Source organism: Mixophyes fleayi, chromosome 6 (genome assembly GCF_038048845.1).
Source record: "Mixophyes fleayi isolate aMixFle1 chromosome 6, aMixFle1.hap1, whole genome shotgun sequence".
Lineage (NCBI taxonomy): Eukaryota > Metazoa > Chordata > Amphibia > Anura > Limnodynastidae > Mixophyes > Mixophyes fleayi.
The window spans coordinates 129,669,349-129,687,001 of record NC_134407.1 but is presented as its reverse complement, the minus strand read 5'-3'; the positions used below and the strand labels follow the sequence as shown (position 1 = coordinate 129,687,001).

General features: G+C 42.4%; 1 protein-coding gene across 3 annotated transcripts in view; it reads left to right on the top strand.

The window, feature by feature from the left end:
* Positions 1-16,681, top strand: part of CSE1L (chromosome segregation 1 like) — a 116,251-nt gene extending 99,570 nt beyond the window's left edge. For all 3 annotated transcript variants that reach the window (XM_075176422.1, XM_075176423.1, XM_075176424.1), the window contains 5 exons: positions 10,061-10,146; positions 10,507-10,588; positions 14,999-15,145; positions 15,553-15,784; positions 16,061-16,681. In XM_075176422.1, coding sequence (XP_075032523.1) covers positions 10,061-10,146; positions 10,507-10,588; positions 14,999-15,145; positions 15,553-15,784; positions 16,061-16,150 — 637 coding nt within the window. In that variant the 3' untranslated portion in view covers positions 16,151-16,681. The remainder of the gene's footprint in view (positions 1-10,060; positions 10,147-10,506; positions 10,589-14,998; positions 15,146-15,552; positions 15,785-16,060) is intronic.
* Positions 16,682-17,653: the final 972 nt, after the last annotated feature.

Genomic DNA, 17,653 nt, shown 5'->3' with positions numbered 1-17,653 from the left:
TGTGCCGAAATGGTGTTCAGTGCCTAAGGTGGATTCGGCCATAGCGGGCTTATCCTCAAGGACCAGTCTCGTGTGGGAGGATTGGGGGTCCATTGAAATATGCCATGGATAGGAGAATGAAGACTTTCTTCATAAAATTATGCATCTCCTCAGGTATAACGCTAAAATCTGGGATATCCATGGGTTCGGTAGCTAGAGCTCTGAGGTTATGGGCCAGTACTCTACATACAGATATTGAGGATAAGATAAATATATAAATAGATTTCTTGTGTGAAGCCTCATTGGATACGATTGTTTTCTCTTACAAAAGCATAGCCTCGGCAGTTGTTGCAACAAGAGCGCTTTGGTTACGTCTATGGGCGGCAGATCATCAACCCAAAAGCCGTCTGACAATGCTTCCATATGAAGGTAATTTGTTTGAAGAAAAACTGGATAATCTGATGCAGAGGCTAGCAAGTGGTAATGCTAATCGTCTACCACAAGACAGAAAGGGGAGTCGTTTCGTCTCTTACTCTCCAAGGCGACAGTTTAAAGAAGCCCGTGCTTATAGGCCTGGGAGACAATATTCCAGACACAAAGATAATTTGGCAAGACAGCCCTTTCGGGCCTTCAGGGGGGAAACAAGGACAGCAAAGTCCTCCACTGACCCTAGTCGGTGGCAGGATATCACGCTTTGCAAAAATTTTGAATCGGACCACACAAGACAGGGGTGGGTCCAGGAGATGGTCACCAGAGGATATGCCACCAAATTCCATACCTGGCCAAAAGAAAACCGATTTGTCCAGTCAAGAAGTCCCATGTCCTTAGTGCAGCAAGCATTGGAGGAAGGCTTATAGAAGGCCTGTTGAGAACAAAAGCTTATTGTGCCAGTGCCGACAAATCAGGAAAACATTGGTCTCTATTCCTCGTCCAGAAAGCATCGGGTGCCTTCAAAACTGTACTAGATCAACGAACTCTCAATTGCTCTGTGCGAGCAAAACATTTTCGGATGGAATATATCAACCTCAAAGCAGTAGAAACAGGAGATTTTCTGACGGCAATAGACTTAAAGGATGCATATTTCCATATCCGGATCATGTCCCATCGCCAGCAATTCCTGAGATTCTTCTTCCAAGGACGCTACTTCCAGTTTACTTGTCTTCTGTTTGGCCTTTCTACGTCTCCAAGAACATTCACCAAAGTCCTTATAGTTCCCATAGCAGCACTAGGGAGAGAGGAGTTGCTTTGTGGCCGTGTCTGAACGATATCCTAATTTCGGCAAAGTCAGAAAAAGCGGCCTTGGAGGTTACATCCTAAGCAATCCAGTTTCTGCAACAGCACAGTTGGTTAATCAATATATCAAAAAGCCATCTGACACCATCACAACAGCTTGTGTTTCTAGGAGTGCAAATAAATACAAGTACAGACAAGATCTGTCTCTCTCAAGAAAGATTGGACAAAATCCAGTCCTTAGCGCACCAAGTTCAGATTCAACCTCGAGTTTCAGCGCAAACTTGTCTTCGCCTCCTAGGAATGTTTTCCTCAACAATAGGAATCCTTCCATCGGCAAGATGGCATATGAGAAATCTTCACGCAAACATCTTTGCACAGTGGGATATGGGATCGCACAGTGGAGTCTTTAGATTCCAAAATCAACCTATCCAGATCGGCGAGAAAGACCCTAAGCTGGTGGCAGCTCCAAGCCCTGAGAAAGCAGACTGCCGTGTTCTTACCACAGACACCAGTTCAATAGATTGGGGTGCTCACATGCAAGGTATGGTCACACAGGGCACTTGGCGAGATGAAGAGAGACTTCTCCAGGGGAACTTCTTGGAGATGAGAGCGGTCTAGTGTGCAGTTCAGTACTTCCAGTCCTATCTGCGAGCCAAACATCTGCGCATCTGCGAGTGTTCTCCGACAACAGGACTGTGGTGTAGCCTATATAAACAATCAGGGATGTACCAAAAGCAGAGCAATGCTGACCGAATTATCCACACTAATGGCATGAACAGAGAAGAACCTGAGATCTCTCTCAGCCCTCCATGTGGCAGGCAAAGACAACGTGGTGGAGGACTATTTGAGCAGACGCCGAGTCCACTAAGAATGGAGTTGCACGAAGAGGTCTTTCAACTCATACGACACAGGTTTGGAATGCCAGAAATAGACCTGATGGCCACAGAAAGCAATGCCAAGGTACCCCTCTCCTTCTCCCTTCACAGCGACAACAGGGCCCTAGGGATAGATGCCTTGTCAATGCAGTGGAACTTCAAGCTGGGGTATGTGTTCCCTCCTTTTCCAGTCATCCCTCAGGTACTCAGAAAAATAAGGAAAGAGAAGGTGGAGGTGATAGCAGTCCTCCCGGTGTGTGGCCGCTGCGCCCTTGGTTCGCTGTAGCACGGAGAATGTTGCTGGAACATCCATGGTTGCCGGTCAAGTCAGACCTCGTACATCTGGGTCCGGTTCTGCATCAAAATCTAGACTCCCTTGGTTTGATGACTTGGAGACTGAGCGACGATTACTGAAATCCAAAGGTGTTTCAGACGAGGTAATAGACATTCTAATTCAGGCCAGGAAAAAAAATTCCTCTAATTTATTACAGTATTTGGAAAAAATTTATTTGATGAGCAGGGGACATGGAGAAGGATCCCATGTCTGCCAGTGTGCCGGATGTGTTAGTTTCTCAAAGATGGTTTTGTTAAAAAACTAGTACCCTCCACATTAAAGGTGCAAGTATCTGCTCTTAGCATCCTTCTTGATATCAAGCTGTCATCTCAGGGTCTCGCCTTCCAGTTTTTTCAAGCACTGAAAAGGTTACATCCAACACTGAAACCATTCTTAGCCCCCTGGGACCTTAATATTGTCTTGGACGCCTTAACAGTTTATCCCTTTTAACCATTGCAAGAAATATCTCTCAGGTGGATCACTCTGAAGGCGCTCTTTCTGGTGGCAATCGCTTCGGCTCGTCGAATAGGGGACATACATGCGTTATGGTGTGAAGAACCCTTCCTGAATATCTATGAAGATAAAGTAATTTTGAGGACGAATCCAGATTATCTACCCAAGGTTGTGTCTTCCTTCCACATCAATCAAGAATTGATTCTGCCATCTCTCTACCCTCATCTCACTAATAGTGACGAAACACGTCTCCGTACTCTAGATGTGGTGAGAGCTATATCTACTTACATTGTCAAGACGGAAAATCTTAGGACGACAAAGCAACTATTTTGTACTTCTTGAAGGCCCTCGCAAAGGACATGCTTCATCCAAACCCACATTGGGAAAGTGGATCAGAAGTGATTGCACAGGCCTACAGGGGGAAAGGGCGTGAAGGACCTAGGATGCTGAAGACTCATTCAACTAGGGCGGTAGCGTCCTCCTGGGCACATAGAACCTATGCATCGGCAACCGACATCTGTAAGGCAGCTGGATGGTCGTCTATGCACACTTTTTCTAAGCATTATCTTCTCGACATTTTTCTCTAAGGAAACACCATTTGGGAGAAAGATTCTCCAGCAAGCGCTGTAAATAAATTTTCTGTTTTTCCGTATTAAGGTGTTTGTTTTATTGCCCTCCCGACTATTGTACTGCTTTGGTATATCCCATTGTAAGGGCTGCCATGGAGTAGGGAAAAGAAAATTGAGAATTATGCTCGCCGTTAATTTACTTTCCATTACATACTACATGGCAGCCCTATATTTCCCCACCCTTGTTCTGATAGTTATGTTAAACGACGGCTTAGAAAGTTACAAAAGACACTGAGGAAGAGGAGAAGCTGCTTTATATATGGCCCAGGTAGGGCAAAATCTTTCCTGTCTACACTAGCTGATTAGGGTATTAACCCATTGTAAGGGCTGCCATGGAGTATGTCAAGGAAAGGAAATTAACGGTGAGTATAATTCTCAATTTTCTCTTGCCTCCACCTGGGGGACCCTGCTTACCATGGGGTTGTATGGTTGAACTTGGAGTAGACACTCAAATAGTTAACTTCCTGCTGACAGGCTATATCCCCTCTGCAACCCTGTGTGAACTTCAGTGTATGTTTTAGTACCAGAGGAGTAGGACCTCTGACGTACTGTGCTGCAGCCATTTCCTTTTTAAATATTAATATTACCTTTTTAGAAGGTGTATGAGCTATGGGCAGCACATACACAGCTTATGTAGGTTTTTCAGCTATATATATATATATATATATATATATATATATCATAAAAAATGTGTGTAGACAGGTGGCTGGTAATAGGGGGAAAGTATTACCTTGTTATATAACAATGTCAGAAAAGGGTAAGACACCCCGGTCTAAGTTTTACACCTGCTCCAAATGTAAAGTAAAGCTTCCTAGTGGACAATCGGACACAGGGTCGATTGTGCGGACTGTGATGCGGGGGTCCAGGGTTCTGCTCCGCAGCAGTTGGAGGAACCGGCGTGGGTGGTCACACTGGCGCAGTCCGTGTTGACACAGACTCGGATGCTTGCCCGTCCGGCGGAGATCCCAGCTGGGGTACTTCCTCTGGCTCCTGCCCCTTTTGTTCCATCTACTGCACCATTGGCACAAGCAGCAGGGCAGGATGTGAACCTAAGCCTTGTTGATCTGTCATCCAACTCCTCTTTCAGAGGCCGCTCTCAGAGCCTGCATGGTCCACGTCCTTAACTGAAGGCCTGGACCGGTTAAATCGGTTTCTTGACAATTCCAGAACCAAGGCACGACGCTTGAAGCATCATAGGTCTACTCACCCTCTTCTCGCACTTTCTGTTAAAGAGTCTTCGGTGGAGGAAGGTGAGCTTCCTGAGGATTCTGATTGCCCCCTCCCCAGGTGGGTGATATGGCTGAATCCTCAGAGGGAGTCAGGGCATTGATGATCTGGTACTGGCAGTTCGCCAGACATTGAATCTGTTGTATCTAGAGGAACCTCAGTCAGACCTAGGCCTCTTTAAGCTCAGGAAACGTCATGTCTCTTTTCCGTACTACTCTTCCAGTGCTGCACTCACTGACGCCACTGACCGCAGGGTGGAGGGTTTTCTTAAATCCATCTTCCTGGCAGCAGGCGCCTCACTAAGACCTATGCTGTCTTCAGCATGGGTCGTCCGGGCAATGGAGACCTGGGCTGACTAGCTGATAGGGTTACAAAACTCAGATCTTTTTCCCCTTTCTCTACATCTAAAGGAAGCCTCTGTATGAGGCTGCTCAAAATGCAGCCACAGTTTCCTTCTCAATCTCAACATCAGCAATAGTGGCTCGTAGTACTCTCTGGCTCAGGTCCTGGGATGCTGATGCAGAGTCAAAGAAATCTCTGGAGACTCTTCCCTACTCAGGCTGAGCCCTTTTTGGCCCAGAAGTAGATATTCTCTCTCAGGCCATGGGAGGTAAAAGTACCTTCCTTCTGGTGAGTACCCCTAAACCTAGGGTTCCGATGTTTGGGTCTGTTCACCAATCCCTTTGTGGGGGGGGCTGGGGTCCATTGGTGAGAGGCCAGACCATTAGGGGCAGGTCCTCTGTGGCCAGAGGTCATTCTCAGAGAGGTGGAGCACTATTCTCTACAAAACATCGAGACCCCAGGCTCTCGGAAAAACCTGCAGCCTGACTGGACCCTTCCCCTCTCCGTGACTGCAGGGGTAGGCGGGCGCCAGATGTGGGTCAGAATTCTTGGAGCTGTTGTTCTAGGGTTGCAACCCTTGTTCTTTTCACTTAACTATGACACTACATTGAAGCCAGGCTGTCGCTTTGCTTCCTTCAGCAGAAGTCATCTGCCGGAATAGGACCGGGAGAAGGTTCCTTTCACTCCCTCAGACCACTCCTCAAAAGATGGCTTGGTATGAAAGTTTACACTCTTCAGAGACAAATCCTCTGGGGTGGGCCCTAGTCTTGCTACTTCCTGTAAGGCCCCTTGAGCAGGCAGAGGGACTTTCCGTCCCTCAGAGAGCCCCAGAAGTTGGCCTTTCTAGGGCAGTTTCTGGTGAGCCTGAGGGTTCCCAATTGGCCCATGACACAGGCCATTCTAAGCAGGGCAGTAGTTCCAAGAAGGTTTCTGCTCTTTTGAAGCGACCTGTTATGGCAGTCCAGAAGGCTTTCCTCCAGAGTGGTAGATGCCATGCTGCGAGCCAGGAAACCGACCTCAACCCGCATTTATTACAGAGTGTGGCATGCCTACATTAAGTGGTGCAAACGAAGACTCTGCCATTCGTCTAATTTTACTTGTGTCCCTAAAGGTCCAGATGTCTGTCTTATCTATCTTTTTCCAACTGAAAATAGCTGATATTCCAGTAGTAAGAACCTTCCTTCAAGGGGGGGGTCCTGCCTATACAGCTCTTTTTATGTTACACCTACGGTTCCCTGGGACCTAAACTTGGTTCTGACCATGCTTCAGAGGTCCCCCTTTGAACCAATGGGTTCAACGGAGCGGGGTTGGCCGGCTTCTAAGTAGACCATTGCTAGGTGGATTACGTCCACAATCAAGCAGCCCTACATCCGTTCCGAACGGCTTGCCCCTAGTTGTATTGTCGCCCATTCCACCTGCTGAGTGGGGTCTTCTTGGGCTGCGCATAAAGGGGTCTCAGCAGATCAGCTCTGCTGGACAGCCATCTGGTCTTCTGTCCATACCTTCACTAGGTTTTATTAATTTAATGTGTTTGCGGTCCCTCCCTTAGGGGGCTGCTTTGGTACGCCCCCGTGGTAAGCAGGGTCCCCCAGGTGGATGAAGATGGATATAGATATATACACACTCATGTTAAATCCATCTTTCTGAGTCCATCTAGGGGACACTGCGTTCCTGCTCTTCTGTGGTAATTCTTTTTGGTGTTGTGGTCCCATTCCATTAGGTATTACACACTTAAGTTCACACGGGGTTGCAGAGGGGATATAGCCTGTCGGCAGGAAATTTGACTATTTGAGTGCCTACTCCAAGTTCCCTCATACAACCCCATGGTAAGCCGTGTCCCCAAGATGGACTCGGAGAAGTGAGATGGGTGAATTGATAAATGATACTAAGGAAAAAGCAGAGGTATTAAACACTTTCTTCAGTATTTACTAGAGAGGAACAAATGGTAGGAGTAATACATAAAAAGGGAAATTAAACCATACCATTAATTAATACTTGGTTGTCAGAGGAAGAAGTCCAAAGGCGAAGAAGAATATTAAGATAAATAAAGCTCCAGGTCCAGATGGCATACACCCAAGGGTCCTTATGGAGTTAATCTTGGAAATAGCTAGACCGCTATTTTTAATTTTCAGAGATTCAACTCGTCGGGCTCAGTACCAAGGGATTGGCGAATAGCAGATGTGGTGCGGTTGTTTAAAAAGGGGACGAGATCACAGCCAGGTAATTATAGACCTGTAAGCCTGACATCAATAGTGGGGAAACTACTGGAAGGTATTTTAAGGGATAGTATTCAGGATTACTTGGTGCGCAATAAAATTATTAGTGGGAATCAACATGGATTTGTGAGGGATAGGTCATGTCAAACTAATCTAATTAGTTTCTACGAGGACGTTAGTGGGAACTCAGACCAGGGCAGGACAGTAGATGTGGTCTACTGGGATATTGCAAAGGGCTTTGATACAGTGCCACGCAAGAGGTTGATTTACAAAATAAGGGAACTGGGTCTAGGAATCAACATTTGTACTTTGATCGAAAACTGGTTAGAGAATAGGGAACAGAGAGTTGTGATAAATGGAACATTTTCTGATTGGTCAAACGTTTTAAGTGGAGTACCTCCAGGTTCTGTGCTGGGGCCACTCCTTTTTTAATATATTAATGACCTTCCTGATGGTTTAGAGAGTAAAGTTTCTATTTTTTGCAAATGACACTAAACTCTGTAAGGTAATATCAGAGCAAGATGTAGCTTCTCTACAGAGGGACTTAAATAAACTGGAGGATTGGACAACCAAATGGAATATGAGGTTTAACGTAGATAAATGTAAGGTTATGCATTTAGGGATCAAAACCAAGTACGCAATCTATAAATTAAATGGAATTAATTTAGGATACTTTATAATGAAAAAGGATTAGGGAGTGCTCGTAGACAGTAGTCTTAGCAATAGTGCTCAATGTCAAGCAGCAGCTGCAAGGGCAAACCAAGCATTGGCATGCATAAAAAGGGGCATAGATGCAAGGGAAGACAGTGTAGTTTTGCCACTGTATAAATCGTTGGTAAGACCTCATCTTGAATATGTAGTACAGTTCTGGGCACCACTCTATAAAAAAGATAATTTGGAACTAGAAAGGGCGACAAAATTAATAGAGTATGGAGTCATTAAGTTATGAGCAAAGGTTAGCCAGTTTAGGCATGTTTACTTTAGAATAGAGGCGTCTAAGGGGAGATATGATTACTATGTACAAATACATTAAGGGTTAATACAGAGAACTTTCAGGGGAACTTTTTACCCCAAGGACTATACACAGGACATGCGGTCACCCCCTAAGGTTAGAGGAGAGGAAATTTCATAACCAGCAAATGAAGGGGTTCTTTACAGTAAGTGCAGTCAAGATATGGAATTCATTGCCAGGGAAGGTTGTGATGGCAGATTCAATAGATATGTTTAAGAAAGGGTTAGACAGATTTTTAGCGGAAAGTGTATCCAGGGATACGAACGTTAATTAAAATGAAGGATAGTAGTGGATATAGGGTAAAAATAGGACTGCAATATTGAGTCTGGTGGGATTTTCACAATTAAAACAGATTGGCGGTTACTTACTCTGGATCAATTTCAAATATAAGTGCAGGATCGCATGAGATCCAAAATCGGTTAAACTTGATGGACTGGTGTCGTTTTTTTTTTCCCTCAGCAACTATGTTACTATGTATGATTTAACGTGTGTTTAAAACCCTTAGAGAGAGAAGAGTAAGATAGATATAGATATAGATATATATATAGATATAGATAGATATATATATATATATATATATATAGATAGATAGAGAGATATATATATATATATATATATATATATATATATATATATATATATATATATATATATATATATATTTATATATTTATATATTACACGTGTGTGTATATAATATATAATCTCTAGGGTATATTTAAAAAAAAAAAAATGGTAGTGATGGTAAAAGGAAAAAGGAGATGTATAGAAGTAAGAGGGTATACAGCACTAAGGTGATGAGTGGTAATGTAAAAGATTAAATACATGACTGTAATGAATTTAAAAGGTTTAGGGATAAACGATTGATAACAAGCTTGTTAATGAGTACGTTTATAAGGCAAAAAGGTAAACATATAAAGTAATGGAAATGAATTAGGCCAAATAGAATAACGAAATATGTTAAATATAGTGATGTTTAATGTTTTCCCACAGTGATGCTAATAGATAGTAGTGTATAGAGGTTTAATGAAAACACATGTTAGGAATTGTAGTAATTGAGAGATATGGACGAGTTAGGAAATAGTGAAGTATGTTAACTAAGTTAGTTTAACCACAATCAAATGGAATTGTTTTGAAAGCAAAAGATATAAATATAATGATGAAAGAAAATTATGAACAATGAAATGGGTAAAACAATGAATAAAGTGGTACAAATGCAAGTAGAGATAATAGTAAACACAAATAAAGAAATAAGTAAATAAAGAATTGGTGCAAACTGTTAAGAGTGCTGGGGAAAACTCGTTGCGCCACTGATTTGTCTTCCTTAGGTTGCTTCTGTCTGGTTTCTACTATCTTGCTCCTATATTCCACCATGCCAGCTTTCAAAGTTTGTACAGCACCACTCTGGGGCATCCAAGTTATTGGTGAAGCTGTTGGCTTCATCCCCAATATTCTTACTGCAACTGTCCTTTACCAGTAGGACTTTCTCAATGATTGCTAAACGTGTTCGTACACTTCATTCCTGTATTGTGATCTGATGAATGAAAGTCATATCTGTCCATCTGTGACATGGCACTTTTTTATTAGGACAGTATAAGGTGAATCGCCTGGCAATTAGATGTAGTCACCACTGAATCAACACGGGGAGCTGTAAAATGAATACTGTAAATTATACAAATATTGGATTTTGCTTTGAGTGTTTGATGTATTATTTGGGTGTTAGGTCCTCTGTAATTTTATGTACAATCTTTGTCCTGCAGAGAATGCGTGGACCAATACAAGAGACAGATCTTTATTGTGCTTTTCCAAAGGCTGCAAAACTCCAAAACCACGAAATTTGTGAAAAGTAAGTTGCACATGATGTGCCTTATATTTGCTTGAAAGTGTTTGCATGGAGGAGGTAACATGCTTACTGATTGCATTGGGCGTGTGCAGGAGGATGGGTCCCTGATGTCATTAAGATGTCACTTTTTGTTTAGTTGTTGAGGAAATATGCTTACAGGGGCATTATAATTAGTTTATTTCCCTTTTTCTTCAGTCTTGCAATATTCACATAATGTGTGTATGTATTGGTCCATATCACAATGGCTCGGGTATGTGCATTCTTTAGCCCCCATTCACTGGTTATTTTTTGTTACCTAAAAGACCAGTTGCTAGTATCAGTCAATAAGCAAAATGTTTAAATTACACTTTTTATATTTACCAGGTTTTTTGGTGTTCTTAAACCTTTATTGTGTAAAATATGGAGCCATTGCCTTGCAAGAAATGGTAGACAGCATCCAGCCCAAGTGAGTATATCTTCTTTTGTATTTTTTGTCTGGATTCTTTAATCTGCTCTGGAGTCTGTCTATTTTGTAGTTTCACATCCTTCTGGATTTGTGCACTGCAGATGTCCACTCTATCTTCCTACATCTTTCATGTCATGTCTGAAAAGGGGAGAATGTCCAGAGCGAAGCCTGGAGGGGGAACATCGGCAAGTGTGTTTTTTACCTGCTACAAATGTCACTGCAGATTGCCTAGCCTCCAGACAGGTGCTGGAGGAGGGACTACTGAGATTGACCTTTGGCCTAGTCAATGGCAGAGCTTACTCAACCAAAGCACTTCCCTGCGAACCTTGGGGAGCTACCATTTAGTTTTGGGACGCTTGAAAAGTTACCTACGGACCTCTCACCAGACGAGTCACCTTGGGCACAATGCCTGGCGATGTCGGTACAGGGTCTGGTCAAGGTTTCTTCTTTCTTGGAATGGATCATGCAGTCTGCCACCCCATCCAAACCATGGAGACGTCGGGTTCCCTGCATTTCTTTCGTCCTTGACGGGATCAGACTCAGACTTTTCCTCACAGGTTTTCTTGCGTTTTGGCGAGGATTTCAGTAGGAAGAGGGGAGTTGAGAATTTTTAGTGCGAGCCGTCAAGCAAGCACTAAATATTCAGTAAAGTGAAGAGTCGGATGTGCCCAACAATTCCCTGTTTAAGAGGCAGAAAAAAACATATTGTTACTCCCATTTGAAAGACCTTTTATATGAAGTGTGGACCACTTGATTAGAGGTTTCAAATCTCGTGCGGGTAGCAAACTCTTTCATTTCACCCTATTCATACTTGGAGAGAATAAAGTAAGGTAAATTCTCTGATAGAGTGCTTGTCTAAGACCACCATTCAATTCTGAATACTGCAGCGTTATGGTGGCTCTGATCTCCTTACCTGTCCCATACCTTAAGTCTGTATACATTCCGGCAGAGGTTCCTTAGACCAGGTTCATTTAATCTTGGGTCAATAAGGCAGTCAAGAGGTGAAGTCAGATAGGCCCAGATCAGTTTTACCAACTTTGGTTGAGTATTTCAGTGAGCTGTCCGAATAACTGGGGGATGTGAGGCTTATTGGAGATGGGATTTCAGCCTCCGTAGCTTTGGCACATTCTGCCCTCTGGCTTGAGGGCCTTTGGAGGCTGATAGAGAAGTTAAAAGGACTTTCATGGTCATACCCTTCTCTAAGAAGGTATTTTTCTGTCCGGAACTGGATAGGATTATTAACTTGGTCACGGTGGGAATGTGTTCTTTTCTACCAGTCATTGCCACCAACCTAAGAATCCTAGGTTTCATCACCATATATAGTTCCTCAAGGAAAATTAGGAGTCTGTCCTACAGAAGACAAGAGTCCAGCTCCCAAGCTTTCAGTCAAACAGTCTGCATGATTGACAGGCTGTCCTATTGTAAACCTCTGTGGTGGAAGCCTGTCTGCTTCTCTACTGGGATCAGTGATTTTATTCCATCTCAAATGCCTGGATGAGGTAAATCTTAAGTCAGGTATACCTCATAGATGCCCTAAGGTCCACACAGAAACTGTTTTCACCAACCGCCTCTTTTGAGACAAAATAACGTGTTTTGCCATTCCAAAATAAAGGCTAGTTGTCCCAATCCCAGCAGTCATCAGCGGCAGCTATTTATATAGTGTCACTAATTCTGCAGCGCTGTACAGAGAACTCACGTCAGTCCCTGTCCCACTGGAGCTTACATTCTAAACATGCACACAGAGAACAAGAGACTATGGTCAATTTAATAGCAGCCAATTAACATAGTAGTATGTGTCTGTAGTGTAGGAGGAATCAGAGCACCCGGTGGAAACCCACGCAAACATGGGGAGAACATACAAACACCACGCAGATAAGACCATCGATGGGAATTGAACTCATAATTCTAGTGCTATGAGACTGAAGTGCTAACCACTAAGCCCCCGTGCTGCCCAAGTCGTTGAGCTTCTACTTCAATCTCTATTGGTGCTGATCCTGAAGTCTCTAAACATCCAGCTTCAGGTGGACAGGTTCTAGATAAACATCAAGGACATGTTATTTGTATGTTTCAATCTGAGAATGACTCTCGTGCCTTCTCAAATTTGCTTTTCAATCCCATCACTTTCGATTTTGGGCTCTACCTTTCGGCTTGGCGACGGCACCAACAATTTGTTCACTGTTGACACAGATCATGGTAGCCCTTCTGAGATGCATGTGGGTGAGTGACATTCCCTACCTAAATTTTGACCTGCTGGTCAAAGTGGAATCTTTGACCTTGCTGCAGGCCCATTTGCAAAATACTGCACTGACCTTAGAATCTTATGGTTGGAGTATCAACTGCATGAAATCCAACTGAACATCTTCCCAGCAGATGGTTTTCCTGTGGCTACTGTTCGACACCAAACAGCAGAAGGTTTTATTGCCAGAGGACAAAATATTTACTTTACTATTCCCTGTAAGGAATCTGAGGTTCTGCTGACTAACTTATGTACTTTTGTTGTGTGAAGGTCTTAGATAAAATTGAGTTACAAATCAGACTTATTTCGAAATGGAACAGATCACCCCAACATTTGTACATTCAGTTCCTCAATCTTTCCCCACGGAGGGTTTGTTGCTAAGATAATGCAATGAGCAGAGTGGAATTTTCCAACTATCATGGAGTTGTTCATACTAGAGGTGGAAAACTGGGAAGCCGATTGTCTCCGCAGATATGTCCTACACCCTTGGAATGGTCCCTTCACCTGGTAGTCTTTCAGAAGTTTGTAGAAAGAGAGGATGGAGTTAGTGAGAGGTCGTCATACCTGTTCTGGTAGCAATGCTTACGCTGATGCTAAAGAATGTAAAAATAAATAAAATAAAAGGTGGTGTTCAGGTGATTGTGGTAGCACTGGACTGCCAAGAAAGTCACGGTACATGAATATTCTCTATGGTAGAGGGCTTGCAGTGGCATTTGTCTCTGAGAACAAGACCTGCTAAGTCAGGTAGAAACCCTCATCACCAGGGTTTAGCTTGACTGGCTTTAAAAATGTGGCTTTTGATGTCATGATCCTTAGTGATTAAGGGCTTCTCTGACGGCATGGTTCAGACCATACTTAAGGCTAGAAAGCCAGTGTCGGACAGAAATTATCACATTAAATTTCCTGGTTTCAGAGGAAGGGGTTTCCTAATGCTTGTTTTTTCAGTGTTTGGATCTAAAGGTTCAGGTTTTTGCCCTCTTTTTTTTTTTTTTTTTTTTTTTTCCACCTCCCCAAAGAAAATTCATCAGCCTTTTTTACAGGGGCCAATAGCTCCTTGAGACCTCAACTTGTTAACGGCCTTGCAAAATCCTCCTTTTGAACCTTTTGAAGTCCTTACCTTGAAGGCAACCTTTCTTTTAGCTTTCACCAAACAATGAGCGTTTGGGAGCTGGAGACAGATTGTTCATCAGACTAAACCTTTTTCCAGGCCAAGTTGCACCTAAATAAGGACATGGGGATTCCATCATTTTATACTATGTTTGATTTCCAGAAGAAGGCTGTTTAGACGTTGTTAGGGCTTTGTAAACCTATGTTTATATGACCCGTGAGGTGTGCAGGACAGAAGAAATGATCAAGCAGACTATTGCTAGTTAGATTACTGTGGTAATTCGTCAACTTTGCTTTAAAGCAATTCAGTTAATCCTGTTCTGACTGCACATTCTACCTGATAGGTGAGTGCCTCCTGGGCGGTGCAGCACTGGGCCATGGCTGAACAGGGGTGTCAAATGGCCACCTGGTCTTGGGTGCCCAAGTTTTACAGATTCAACAATTTTGCATCCAAACAACCCAACTACGCAATACAATCTCTGGGCATTTTCTCTTGTAGGGACAGCTTTGTGATGTCTCCAGTGTTCCAATGTCTCCCCAATAAAGATGAAAGAGAAAACTTGACACCCACTCTTTACGCTTTTGTTCTTTCTTATAAAATTTGTTCTACAGTTGTTTGCTGTTTTAGAACCTTGTTTCCCTTCTCTCGTTTGGTTCCTCCTTTGTTCTCTCCTTGGGAGCTTAGTTAAAAAAAAAAAAAAAAAATTCAGTATGCCAGCAGGCTTTGGAGGTATAGAGGGGGTGGTGTTAGACATTTATTGCAAAATTTGATACGCCCAAACTCCAGCTCAATGTCTATACTGCAGTGTTCAACTGTTGCATAACGGACTCAGAGAAAAGGATTTCAAGTAAGTGTAAAATTTAGAGTTAAGTTAGAAATATTACTAAATTAGGATCTGTTGGTATTTGACACCAGGGATGTTGTATGGTATAGAGATTGCAGCAATTTTTCCTTGCTACACAGGTATAATGTAGAGATGTGTAGAAAGACAAATCTGTTCTCTCATTTACCGATAATATAATATACAATGAAGCGTGACCTGGAGCGCAAACTTCTCTTCTCACAGGATGTTTGGAATGGTTGTGGAGAAGATAATTATCCCTGAGATCCAGAAAGTATCTGGACCTGTTGAGAAGAAAATCTGTGCAGTTGGTATTACAAAAGTGCTGACTGAATGCCCCCATATGATGGACACAGATTACACAAAGCTGTGGTAAGAACTGAATTTGCCGATTAGTGTCCTCTTCCTCAGAGGAATACTCGGTTTACTTGTTGTTTGACAATGCTGTAAATTTAGAAAAATAGTCACAAACGCACTGTACATAAACACACATAACCAAACGGTAAGCGTTCTGTCTGAGAGTGCTTACATTCGAAAATATATCGGTACAGTACATTAATCTATTGCACCTGGATCATAGTTTAAAATGCCACCTGAATGTAGACATTAAGGCACTACACAAAAAAAAATAAAAAATAAAAATATATATATTAATATATATATATATTTATATTAATATATATACACACATACATACACACTGACATTATCTAATTTAGTGCAATCTTTATATTATGTTCAAGATTCATATTTTAATCCTTTACCTCTGTTTATATCAGGACCCCTCTGCTGCAAGCTCTGATTGGTCTGTTTGAGCTGCCTGAAGATGACACTATTCCTGATGATGAACATTTCATTGACATTGAAGATACGCCTGGTTATCAGACAGCATTTTCCCAATTAGCGTTTGCGGGGAAAAAAGAGCATGATCCTATTGGGGAAATGGTTAATAATCCCAAAATCCTCCTGGCGCAGTCTCTTCATAAGCTGTCTACTTCCTGCCCAGGCCGGGTAAGACCATAAAACTGTGTTTCAGGACACTTGTATGGAATATAGTCATGCATGAACAGGGTGTTAGAAATGCATAAAATCTAATTCCCTTTGTGCTGCTAATAATAGTTAATACTACAGATTGTAATATTACAAACATTATATTACTCTCATTTCTGAAATGTGAGTTGTTCATTAAACATGGAGAAAGGTACATTTGTTAATTGCAAGTTTTGAAGTAGACTATTTTAATATGCAAGGTTCTGTGGAATAACAAGCCCTCTTTCCATCCCCCAGATTCCCTCTATGATCAGCACAAGTTTGAACGCAGATGCACTCCAATTTCTCCAAGGATATCTACAGGTTGCTAGTGTGACCTTGGTGTGAGAGTGGACAGCATTGGAGCGGTAATCGCTACAAAGCACTTGTGGGCTTGTGTGATGAGTTTCTGCATGGTCAGAGTGTATTAAGTCTTGGACTTTAGAACACAGCCCTTGTCTTTTTACACTTGTTCCTGAAACTGCATCCAGTCTCTCTATACTAATGGGCAAGGATCCGTACCGCAAGTTTTAAGGGTGCATATTTTTGTCTTGACTGTTCCCATCAAATAGCAATTAATTTATTGTACAGTTTAATCAAACTTTCTCATATGCATCGCCTATTAACAAAAAGCACTTGTAACGTAAAAACTGCGCCTCCTTTTTTTCTATATTCATTCTGACATGTGTTTTTTGTTTTGTTTTTCCTGATCTGTGAATAAATGAAAAGCATTTGCTCAAAGCGGTCTATTATTGTGCCATTATTATGCGTTCAGATGCCAGGTTTGATGCAAGCATTTTGTTACCGCATTCCACTCTGAAAAGCTGTGATGTTTACTGACATAGATTAACTTTAATAAAGATTCTTTGTTAAAGTCAATATGCCTGACTGTATTTTATCTTGTAAGCCAGCACCAAATCTATTTGGAGAAAGTGTATTTATCTTGATTTATAACCACAACATATTTAAAATATTCCAATGAATTAGGGATCTGGATAAAAAAAACACAAACTGTGACATGTAAGCTGCACAGGACAAAGATAGATGTAAAGTGATGGCTTTCATTTTTTTTTCGTTGTGCTAGACACATAATATTTTGTTAGATTATCTACCAGTTGTGCAATTTTTTTAATACTATTTTCATCCTGATCTAATAAAATGTACAAGATTATTTCATCCTGCTATTATCGGCTCCCAATGAGAACCGGTCTCCTTAGAGGATGAACCCTATAGTAGTGAATCTGGGGAAAATTAATTAATCCAGATTATTTAATTTGGGTAATGTTAAGAATTTGTACAGGATTCCTTTAGAAGTCAATAGTCTATTAAGAGGGCCTAAGGCTAGGAAAGTTGTTTTAAAAGGCTTCATGTTGCTTCTGGAACAACCTTGAATTAGGTATTTCTCTGACATCCTTGGGGGACACCGGGACCTTGTGGTATAGAGTAGGGACAGGCGAACACTGGCACTTTAACTTTAGTTAAACAAAGCTCTGGCTCCACCCCCTCTATACCCCACCTCCTGCTAGAGGCCAGTCTAGGTTAAGTGCCCAGCGAAAAGGCTGTGTCTGGGCTGCTCAGCAGCCCTCTTTTGTTACTTTTATTTTATAGCAGTATGCAGCGTGCGGCAAGCGCTGTTTGGAGGGGGGGGATCGGAGGTGCTGTGAGAGGTGCCTCTGTTGCCAGCCTCCCCCTCCCAACGTTTTCATACCCTCCTAGGAGCCGGGCACAGTCGTCGCAGGCTGTGTCCGTCCTCCTGATCTGACAGTCAGACTGCAAACACTGCGTGAGGAGGGGTGGCAGAAGGTAAGTGAACCCTCTCCCAGCACAATGCTGAGGGAGAGGGCTAGAAAA